The sequence below is a fragment of the Urtica dioica genome, chromosome 7, assembly GCF_054948205.1.
Source record: "Urtica dioica subsp. dioica isolate 48M chromosome 7, U.dioica_male_clone48M_v1_H2, whole genome shotgun sequence".
In the NCBI taxonomy this organism is placed as follows: domain Eukaryota; kingdom Viridiplantae; phylum Streptophyta; class Magnoliopsida; order Rosales; family Urticaceae; genus Urtica; species Urtica dioica.
In genome coordinates, this window is record NC_142762.1 from 14,240,511 (window position 1) to 14,252,013 (window position 11,503).

Here is an 11,503-nt window from a genome sequence, read left to right on the forward strand (position 1 = left end):
GGTTTTGAAAAAGACTTTAAATTTACGAAATTCATTCTCAAATAAGCTTTAAAAACATTTTATTGACTTGTCTTTCATTTTATTGACAAGTAATAATTACTGAGAATATAAATAAAATAAACTTAGTCGTTTAATTTAAACGTTCAACCAAATTGTAAATAAATATTAGATTCAATTTAATAAACGTTTACGAAATAATCGAACCATCGGTTCTTATTCGAATCTTTCTTTCATTCCTTGCATAATTAAACCATTTCTCGTAGAAATTCCTTTTTCGATACAAAAGAGTCGAACTAATAGTCGAACTCGGTTTTAATACGTAAATTAAAATAAGGATGTTAATAATAAATCAAATAATCAACGAGTTTAATAATAATAACATTATAATTTTTAACAAGTCATAACGAAACTAACTCGGAAAATAAAGCACTTCACAAACCATATAAAAAAAAAACATAATTATACCACAAAAAATATATATCAAAACGACTCTAAAAAACGGTTAACAATTCGCAACTAACTCGAGTCGAGACTCAGGAGTTTCTCAACTCGCTAAACACTAAATAAGTACTTCGCGAGCTTTCGAGCCAAAGCCGAAAGGCCTTTCCCACTCGGCCCACTCTCAGCTTGGTCCGACCCCGCCTCGTTGATGCTCGCGTGGCAGCTTCGCCACTTCTTGGACAGCGTTTTCCCCGTCCCGAACCACTGCCACGGTTATGCGCAGCCCAACTAAAACCAGCCTAAACTCCCAACAACAAAGCTCGCAAACAAAGAGACGACTTAAGTCATCAAATCATAGTATTAAAATCTAAAAACCATATTTCAATTCTCAGAATCTAAAACCATGATTTCTCAGATTCAAACCGTCATCACAAATTTAGAGTCAAACTAACAATTTACAACAAATTCCGAGTTCCAGTATCAGTTAACACTCTCGGCCAGAACAGGTTCACAAGTAGACAACCTCAAATTTTTTCGAATCATCACAGAATCAACAATGAACAAAAATCATTAAACAATTTGAATCCAACCTCAGCTTCAACAATCGAAACCAATCTAAAACCATAAAAACATCACCAAATCGGACCAACAGAAGAGGCGAAAGAAAGAATCAACAAGTTCAACCAATAACCAACTCATAACCACTAGAATCATCACTGAAATCCATCACCAACACCCAACGAGCAAAACCCAAATGTAAAACAAGAGATTCAAACCGGATTTCACAAAAGCCCCCATTCGAAACCCTAAATCAAATTCCAATTTGGGGAAAAATTGTTTCTCACCTTGTTTGTGAAATCAAGTACCCTCGACGCTCTCTCCTTCTTTACCCGGCGCCTCTCTTCGGTCCGGTGTCCCCGGCGTGCTCGCGGTGACTCTTTTCTTCTCGATCCGAGCGCGCGCGGGGTGTTGGGTCCGCTCGTGAGTGAAAGAGTTCGGTGGTTTCTGGTGGTCTAGTCGAGCTAGAACAAAGAGGATGAGGAGAAGAAGATGATGGAGATGTTGATTTTCGGTGTTGTTGCTGTTGTGTGGTTTAGTTCGTTGTTTTTTTTTCCCTTTGCTTCGTGTTCTTGCAGGTCACGCGGAAGAAGAAAACAGGAGAGGAGGAAGAAGTCGAAAAAGAAATGTGAGGAGAGAGAAAGTCCAACTCCATTTATATGAAACAAGAGTTTCATCTTTGCTCATTAAATCCCCCATTTCCTCATCAACTCAAACTGACCCCGAGCTCAAAGTTTTATCTCAAATAGGTCCAGAAAAATCAGTACAACTAAGTCCTTATTATATAATTATTTAATTAAATCCATAACCGAACGGATTATAATTATATCGTTCGAACCAAGAATTTTCTCGTTCGTTCTCGATTAATTCAAATATATTTAAGGTTTCTCTGAAATAATTCTCGTTCTTGAGAATTTATTTCTTAAATTAATTTCTGAAATATTTCCTCGGAATTAATTTATTTATCGAGATAAACTCGATAATTCCTTTACTTGTTCCGATATTTCTCATTACCTTAATATATTTTAAATTAATTCTATAAACTTATTTATTGGACCATAATTCACTCAAGAATTTAGTTGTAACAACGGAAGCACGTTTATTATTTCCAAATCTCCAATACGAGTGACGCAAAAGCTTGTCCTTACACTAAAGATACAGTATGATATTTATGAAAATAAAAAACTGATTGCACCATTTCACTTAGACCCATATCATTTTCCCATGTTTTTTTCCCTTTTACTTTCAACTTTTTCGAAGTAATAAAGAAAGTCCCTTTCAGATTTAAAACAAGTACAGTTGGGATATAAATTGAAGAATTAATTTCGTTTTTACCCCCTGGACTCGTACCTCGATTTCATTTTACCCCCTGGACTCGGGATTGTTGCAGAACTCATCTCAGAACTTAGACACGTGTTACAACTTGGCACTTTCCGTCAGTATTTGGACGTTAAGTTTAACTTTATGATGACGTGGCAAGATTTTAAACAGTATTAGAGTATTTTCTATTATTTTAAATATTTTTAAGATTTAAATATTGTTATTAGATATATTAATTATTAAATAAATAAATATTTCATTTCTTCTCTCTCTCATATCTCTCTCTTTCCTTTCTTCTTCTTTTCTTCTCTGCATTTTTTTCTTTGAAGCTTACTGGTTTAAGCATTCAAATAAATTGTGATGAATAACTTGTTATTTCTTATTAACTCGATCTATTTTTCTTCTGCTGTGTTGATTTATACTCTTAAAACTTTATTCGATGCTGTGATACGATTAGCTTCAATGGATTTATATGTCTCTCTGGAAATGGTAACGACTGACTAATTTATGCTAATATTCATTCTCTGTCTCGGAATTGAGACACTTGCGAGAATGGTCGCCGAATAAGAACTCCGTCTCCGGCGAGAGAATCTCCGCGTGGCTCGAGGTTTGGTACAGAGAAGAAGAAGAGTCATCGAAGACGACGAAGAGATCGGAGGACATTTGAAATTCGACGAAATGAAAGCGAAACCTGCAAGGTTTTGGGTTCTCTCTCTCTCTCTCCTCGGCTTGACGAAGAGATCGGGTTGATCGGTGGCCAGAGAACACGGCGGCGAGGTCGGGGCTTTGGGCGGGAAGGGGACAGATTGACCGGAGAGTCGCTTCGGGTCGGGTCGGAGGAGTCTGGGAGGGCTTCGTGAGAGAGACCACCTTCTGTGTGGCGGGCCATGGGTGGGCGTGGCGGGTCTGGTTCTTGATGTTAGGGTTTTGGGCGAAGTGGTGGTGGTTGTGCGAATGGTACGGCTTCGAGGCCGTGATTGAGCAGTGTGGCGGCGTCGACGCCATTGGACAGACGAGAGTAAAGGTTCGAGCTTTAGGTCAGAAATGGAAGAACGATTTGAGAGCTGAGAAAGAATAAGAAGAAGCCATGGCTGAGTGTGGCAACAGAAGACTCTGCTGAGGACACCGAGGAGTTTCAGAGAGAGAAAGAGACGCGAGAAGATAAGAGAGAGAGAGAGAGAGCGCCGAGAGAGATAGGAGAGATAGAAGAAATGAAATAGTTATTTATTTAATAATTAATATATCTAATAACAATTTTTAAATCTTAAAAATATTTAAAATAATAGAAAATACTCTAATACTGTTTAAAATCTTGCCACGTCATCATAAAGTTAAACTTAACGTGCAAATACTGACGGAAGTGCCAAGTTGTAACACGTGTCTAAGTTCTGAGATGAGTTCTGCAACAATCCCGAGTCCAGGGGGTAAAATGAAATCGAGGTACGAGTCCAGGGGGTAAAAACGGAATTAATCCTAAATTGAAATATCTTCTTTTTTTTTCTTTTTTTTTTTTTATGTTTACCAAATAGAAATATCTAAGTTGCTACATGGCAATTTGCTTATCTCCATATGTCCATGAATGGTTGCATCCTTAGATATGGGGTTCTTGATAATATATATATATATATATATATATATATATATATATATATATATATATATATATATTCATAACGTGGACCCTACATGAGTAAAAATGTCGAGGCTAGATCTCTTACTTTCAAAATATATAAAACTAGATTTTTGACAAAAAAAAAAGACAAAAATACTACTCCAGCATATTTAACTCTCTATTTTGTGTGAATCTCATCGTACACCATCGTAAGTCATCGTATACCATCTTAAGTAATCGTACATCATCGTAAATCTATATGAATTTTATCATATACCATCGTACAATATCATATTCCATCGTAATTTTCTCCAAATTCAAAACCCTAACTTTACCAAATTCGATTCAAATCATCTATAAGCAATGAAACATGAAATAAACAAGAAATTCACATCTTTTTCGGCATTTTAAGGGGACAAGCTCAAATTCAGGCAAGAACGTCAAATCTGTCAGAAATCTTCATTTTATTGGGTGAGTAAGAGGAAGGGAGAGTGAAAATGAGAAGAAAAAAGATATTAAAAAAATATTTATTTAGTATGAAGGGCATTTTTGTCTACTTTTTAGGATAAAAGTCTATTTTTAGATATTTTGAAAATAAGGAGTATAGTCTTGATATTTTAACATGAGGTCCACTTAATGAAATTTCTCTTTGATAATATATTTTTTGGTTTTGAAATTAAGATTTTAACATAAATGTATCCCGAGACTTTGATACATTGTAATCGTGTTCCATGATTCCATCCCATCCCATGTACTTCAAGTTTTTTTTTTTTTTTTTTTTTTTTCGTTTGTTTGCTCCAATTTACTTCAAGTTGCAATCATCATGTTAAAACTTAGATTCTTTTGGGTTGATTTTTTAGTAGGTAGATAGGGAAAAAAACTTGCAATCATCATATTAATTAGCATAGTGTATTTACATGTTAATCACAGATCTAAGTTTAGCTACAATACAACTTTGATGTTAAAAATTTTGAGGAATGATGGTCCAATTTTAATTATTAAACTGTAATTGAATCGACTCTATTCCGTTATTTTATTGGAGGAAAAATTACATAACTATCTTAAAATGCGCGTTATCTTTCATATCTCAGTCATGTTTTCAAAATATTTCAACACTAACTGTTTTCTCTTTTTCCTGAAAAAAAAAAAAAAAAAAAATTCTTGTGTTCTAAATCTGGTCAACATTTATTGAAATTTTATTAAAATCTAGTCAACAACTATTGAATCTGACTAAATAATTTTTGAAATTTGATTAACTGTTATTAAAATCTAGTTCAAAATATTGGTATATTGAAATTTGATTAACAGTTATAGAAATCTGGTCAATAGCGTTATTAAAACTGGTTACCATTTATTGAAATCTGATAAACCGTCATTGTCGTCTGATTAACAGTTATTAAAGAAAAATAGATACTTTCAAAAATTAAAACGATTGTTTATAAGAAATAAAAAAAAAGGATAAATGACATTTTTGGTCCCTCATCTTTGACCACTTTAACAAGTTGCACCCCGAAATAAAAAAACTGCTTTATCAATCCTTTATATTAGTCACTTTTTCACTTTCAGTCCTTCTGTTAGCATTGTTGTTAAAATTGACTGAAAATTCTCACGTGTAGAACAAAAAAAAAGGAAATTATCAGAATACCCTTAACTATTATACTTCCTAATTATTGTTAATAGATAAATAAATAAATAAATCTTTTTCTCCCCACTACCTCCACCTTGTCATCCCCGAGTCTCTCCAGAGCCACCCCGCCGGAATCCTCACCTTCGAGGTCAAAACACGTTAACGAGTCATAATTTCTAATCATCACTACGAACTCGAGTCAACAAACAATAGCAAAACACTCTCAGATCATAAATCATCAAAACCAGAATCTCAATTTAACACCACACGGCCAAAGACAATTTCAAACGGTCAAAACCAAAACTCACGGCCAAAACTGAAATTCCACATCCAATGTCCAAAGTTCAAACCCAATTCAAACATATTCAATCCAATACTCATCAAACCATCTCAGAATCATCAAAATCTCATTTAATAATTCAAAGCCCCCAATTTTTTACAATTAAAAACCCTAATTTCCATGATTTCGGCCAAAAATTCAGGAGAAGAACCAAATGACCAATTTCAACACAAAATTCGAGTACTAAACATCACCAACAAATTCAAATAACCTCTCAAGCCAATCAATTTCCCGGAAACAAGCAAGACAAACAAGAATCCCAAATTTTGAATCTCAACCTAGGTTTTCAAAATTCATTCCGGGTAAGAGAGATTCTCACCTAATTCTTGTGAGATTCGGCTTCCTTGGTGCTCTCTCTCTCTCTCTCTCTCTTTCCCGGTGTCTTTTTCTCGGCGGCAGTCCTTGGTGGCTCGCGGCGGCCGTTTTCCCTCAGCCACGACGCGCGCTCGAGATGGGTTTCGGGTCTCGGTGACTTGCTGTCGGCCGAGCTTCCTCTTCCTCCGCGAGCTCAATTCCGTCCTCACCCTCTCTCTCCCTCTCACTCGGTCCCTCTCTCGCTCTCTCCCCCAAGTTATCTTTCTTCTTCTTCTTCTTTCTTTTCTTTCTCTCTTTCTTCTCTTTCTTTCTTTCTTTCTTTTTTCCTGGTTTGCGTTTTGCCTTAGTCGGCCAAGTGATATACATCACTTACAAAAAGGTTTTGATACCGAAGACGCTAAGGATCGACGACCCGGCCGAGGCGGCGAAGAGCTCGATTTGGGTGACGCTCGGGATCAGGAACGCAAATCCCGCGGCCATGTCGACGGAGAAGCAACGCGAGAGAGAGAGAGAGAAGAAGAAGAAGAAAGAAGATATATATATTATTTTTTTTAACTAATATTTTTTATTTTATTAATTTTAATTGTAATATGATTTGTTTTTTAATTTATTATTAAATTACGATTTTGTCCTCATTTAAAAAGCACATGATAAACACATGATCTATTTTTCATCTGTTTTGACGGTTTTTTTAACAGAATGACTGAAAGTGAAAAAAATGACTATCATAAAGGATTGATAAAGCAGTTTTTTTCGTTCGGGGTGCAACTTTTAAAGTGGTCAAAGATGATGGACCAAAAATGTCATTTATCCATAAAAAAATCAACAGCTAATATTGAAAATATGACGAAAAATGGTTATTCGAGGCTATTTCCGCATTATTCGATGATAGGAATTGGTTTCCCAATTATAATTTGATTCGAGAACTTCAAGGCATCTGAAATTTGCACAAGAAGAAACAACTACACAGGAATCATCAAGTTTGGGTTCCGAATTCTTTCTGAATGTCGCCGAAGGAAATGGTGGCCGATCCCCTCCTTTTGGCCTTCGGCTGAGACGAGTGTTCTTTCCACCCCGTCATGTACATTACCTAATAAAATCAATCAACAAATCAGTCTCGGAATATATTCCCTTTATAAAACCATACAAAAATACATGATAATCGTAATCACTCTCCGAAAGGCTATTTCTTCCTTTTCCTTCTACACTCCTACAATTTTCATGGCTTGATACACTAATTATATATATTTATAGAGTAAGAAGATATTAACATTTATTCTAAACTAACAATTGATTGTCAGAAGTTATAACTTACCTGGAAAGTTGCTGGTACCGTGCCATCTTCAGCACCGAACATCGAATCGTAGATAGCTGCAGTGGCTAGAGCTGTTTCTCGATTTAGAATCTGCTTGTTTAGATATTATCAGCATGCTTGCTTAAAATCTTTCAATCAATGCCAACATACATATTCTTCTACTAATAGAAGATACAGCTATCATGTATATACATACATATATATATATATATATATATATATATATATATATATATATATGTGTGCGCGATCTCGAAGGGGTGACGGGTGACCTGGTTTCTCTGTAGAAGGGCATTTGTTTCTCCCATTGCACGAAGATGTTTTATCAACTCTAGTGCTACGCAAAACAGAGAATTCAAGTAAAGAAGTTTGTTGGCAAAGATTAGACTAAATAATATCGCATTAACACAATCATTTGAATGGCTGCTTTCTCGTTTTACTCTTGCACGGGCAATCTTTGGAAGACATCGTACGAGTGTCTGAGAATCTAAACATATCACTTTACGAAGCCGCGATGAAAGCTTACAGCTCAGATAAACACTCACCACTTCTATATTTAACTACGTATTCATCGACGTCAACACCGGGCAGGGAAAATCCAGCCCTAGATAAAAGGTTTCCAGCATCTCGCACCTTAAACAAGATAATCAGTTTGCCGAATCAGAAGCCTTTGATACATCAAACTGCATATAACACACAAAAGTTCTTACTTGTGCAAGAGGTGATATTCGGGGGCTGATTCCTCCTTCACGTTCCATCTGCGCCACTGTGCAAGATATTCTCAGCTCCCTAGTACCAAAAAGCATTAAGCATATTCATACCACTTTCAACCGTGACGTAGTATGAATAATTAATGACTGAAAAAAGTAAGAAAGAATTCGAACTTTAAAGTTTCTCCCCCAAGAATAGCTGCTAAAAATAGGCCATCAGGCTTCAGTGCCATTCTACTCTGTAAAGCAATAAAGAAGTGGCGTCCATGTTGTCATATAACGGTAATCTCATGATCAAACTTTGGATAATATATAATGATGCTGAATCGAACTGAAATAAAATATAAATAGGAAAACAAAAATCTTATCCTCTATGAGAATAGTAATCAGTGAAGGTCAGTCATGCAGTCACAAGCACACCTTAACCCTTTCTTGGGATTTAGTCATGTTTCGCGAGGGATCAAATAATACCAAAATAAAGCTGCTACACAAACAGTCAAAAAGGAGGAAGAAGAAGAAGAAGAAGAAGAAGAAGAAGAAGAAGAAGAAGAAGAAGAAGAAGAAGAAGAAGAAGACACACCTGTATCATTGCTCCGGGAAGATCATTAGTCCAATGGAGACTCAAGCAACTTATTACCAGATCTAGAGAACTTTAAGACAGACAATTAGAGAGTTTACTAAAAAATGACAATCAAATCACAATGTGATAAAAAATATGAACCCTACTTTTCTTTGAAAGGGAGAAACTCTTCATCACCAATAACAAAGGAGGTTTCGATTCCCCGATCAGTCAGTACATCAACATCTCTACACATATCCACCATGTCGTGTGACGAGTCCATCATAATAAGCTTTTTGATTCCACCTAGAACAGCATGTGAATTATTAAAAAAAAAAATATATATATATTCTGCTGCATGGTTTGCTCATTTAAAGATTTAGATATGAACATGTAATCACAATTCGGTCAAGTTGATGGAATGCTGATCACATGAAATAATCACTACCTCTAAATTAAAGCAACCAAACTCTTAAGAACTTCACTCTTTTTCATAGATAGGTTACACTATATACAAAGATAGTTTCCGGACTTTCAAAAGGTTCACTCTCTCCCAAAAAAAACAAACTGTCCCCACAACTTCTCTTACGATTAACACGCCTTTCTTCTATCATAATAGCTCTTAATTATAGACTAAGAACTTTTAACTGTTCTACATCAAACCCCTAATTATCTAGTTATTATAAATCCTATATTCCATAGTTCTTAACACAAACAATATAACTATTCTCTCTGTGAATGGCGCTTCCATTCCATTGCTTTTCATTACCACAAACCAAACATGCCCTTAGTTGTTCGTTCGACTAAAATAAAACATGTATAAATAAAATTTATTTTTGTGCGATTTCATACCACGGCCATTCAACAACCTCCTGATAGGCTCCACTGAGCCCCCCAAGCACAATGCTGTGGGAAATAATTTCTTACAGTCCTGTGAAACAATGCAAACAGTTCAAATTGTAGGTTTTAAAATTTACGATTTGAATTAAATTAGTCCCTTGACTCTTGTAGTCTATATAACAAAATTATAAAAATCTATATCCAGAACTGAAGTTGAGATGGAATAGTGTTATACAATAAATATACCTGTAGGCGGTCCAAGACGTTCTCAGCAACAGCGTCCACGAAGGAATCGTTTGGGTTCCTCATCAACCACGCAGCTCTGTCACGCTGTTTCATTATTATTCGAATATTAAGAATTCTATCGACTTAACAATAGTGTTCATAATGAGCCAGAAAGTCGATCAGTTGGCTCTAAAGCTTTCGAAACAGAGTTCTGAAAGAATATTTAGCATTAATTTGAAATTGAAACCAATTTCAGACAAGTATTTGGTTTGAAACCTGTTTTCTTTTGAGGTCGCGGTCGAAGATCTTGATCCTCGAGCTCTGAACACCATCGCTGCTGAAACTGTCGGTACAGAAGGAAGAAGAAGAAAAAGAAGACAAGCTAAAGGTCTGAGATCGCTCTGTTGTTTGTTTCCGAAGGGATGACTGAAACAAAGACCTGGCTCTCATCATTGTGTTCTTCGTTTTCCTTGTTTCACTCCGCTATGGAAGAGCAATACTTGATGGACCCTAATGAGGGATTACTGGCAAAGAAAAAAAAAATAGTAGAATAGCCCACTGGGAAGAACAATATGTATAAATCCATATCCTTCATAAATTTGCTTATCACCTTTAAAAATTGGGAGAGGGAGAGATAGTTAGATAGAGAGTGAGAGAGAGAGCGAGAGAGTTGCGTAGTCTTTGATTCTTCGAAGACAAAACCAACGGAGTCGACCGTCGGCGATTGGCTCTGGGCAAACGAGGGCTCGCGTGACTTGGGATCTAAGGCCAAGGAGGAAGAAAATAGAAAGATGGATCGGAGTGATTTTTCTATGGAAATACATCCATTCTCAATCTGTGTTAGAGAAGAAAGAAAACATTAAAAGGATTAGGATGCATTCAAAACAATCCATTCTAAATCGGAAGGATAGCAAAAGATGGAAACAATATTCTAAATTGAATATTCTAAATTGGAAGGATTCAGAAAACAAAAATTGAAAAAAAATTATAAATAGAATATTGAATATTTTAATTATTATATAAATATAATAGCAATTTAGTAATTTTAATACATAAAATATCAATCATTCTTCTTTGATATACCAAACAAAAGTTGGATTCTAATCTTTCCTCGTACTATACCAAACAACTTTTTAAAAATTTATAATTCATCACTTCCTTTCCTTTCTCTTCCCTCTTATTTAATCCATCCACTCATTTTTTTCCCTTTCTTACCAAACAAAACCTAATTAATACTCACCGTCTCATACTAGAATAATTAGACATAAAATACTACTTTAGTGGCGATTTCTCCTGAGGTTTTGCAAAAGAGAAATTTAGATTTTCAAGACAAAAGTTCTTAGGTTCAAAATATTTCAAATTAGACTTTTATCCTTTTTTCGAACAAAAATATACTCCTTTACACGATTTTTTTCAAAATGAGATTTTGTGTGTGTTCATCGAAAATCATCAAAGTTCGTAAAAAATCATCGAATCTTCAAAAGTATTAAATTTGAGAGAGATAGAGGGATAGCGAAGTGTAATTTTTTTTTTTTTTTTTTTTTTTATATATATATAAGAAAGGTGTGTAGAGAGGACAAAAGTCTATTGACATATATTGGACATATGAGTTTCGGTCAAGATATTTGGTTAGTTTCTAAG

At 35.2% G+C, this 11,503-nt stretch overlaps 1 protein-coding gene and 1 long non-coding RNA gene across 5 annotated transcripts; both read right to left on the reverse strand.

Moving 5' to 3' along the window:
• Positions 1-324: 324 nt before the first annotated feature.
• On the reverse strand, positions 325-1,623 carry LOC149390260 (uncharacterized). Its single transcript, XR_016300221.1, has 2 exons — positions 1,287-1,623; positions 325-740 (listed from the first exon to the last, which is right to left on the reverse strand). It is a non-coding gene; the product is annotated as an uncharacterized LOC149390260 (long non-coding RNA).
• Positions 1,624-6,982: 5,359 nt separating this feature from the next.
• On the reverse strand, positions 6,983-10,779 carry LOC149390261 (S-adenosyl-L-methionine-dependent methyltransferases superfamily protein). Of its 4 annotated transcripts, none has more exons than XM_089620774.1 (12): positions 10,473-10,779; positions 10,139-10,372; positions 9,884-9,967; positions 9,650-9,728; positions 8,965-9,103; positions 8,819-8,888; positions 8,413-8,477; positions 8,239-8,317; positions 8,074-8,161; positions 7,801-7,865; positions 7,529-7,618; positions 6,983-7,303 (listed from the first exon to the last, which is right to left on the reverse strand). In XM_089620774.1, the coding sequence occupies exons 2-12, from the start codon at positions 10,313-10,315 to the stop codon at positions 7,190-7,192; spliced, it is 1,050 nt and encodes a 349-aa protein (XP_089476900.1). In that variant the 5' UTR covers positions 10,316-10,372; positions 10,473-10,779; the 3' UTR covers positions 6,983-7,189. The 4 variants fall into 4 exon arrangements, with proteins under 4 accessions (XP_089476900.1, XP_089476899.1, XP_089476901.1 ...); XM_089620773.1 differs by having other exon boundaries at positions 10,139-10,386; XM_089620775.1 differs by having other exon boundaries at positions 10,139-10,205; positions 10,302-10,779.
• Positions 10,780-11,503: the final 724 nt, after the last annotated feature.

What these genes read in the sequence shown, in the direction of transcription:
- LOC149390261 (XM_089620774.1), bottom strand. Translation starts at nt 10,315, where the DNA reads ATGATGAGAGCCAGGTCTTTGTTTCAGTCATCCCTTCGGAAACAAACA. An exon ending in ACGTCTTGGACCGCCTACAG is followed by an intron (nt 9,729 to 9,883) that starts GTATATTTATTG and finishes ATTGTTTCACAG; the next exon opens with GACTGTAAGAAATTATTTCC. An exon ending in CGGTACCAGCAACTTTCCAG is followed by an intron (nt 7,304 to 7,528) that starts GTAAGTTATAAC and finishes TGATTTTATTAG; the next exon opens with GTAATGTACATGACGGGGTG.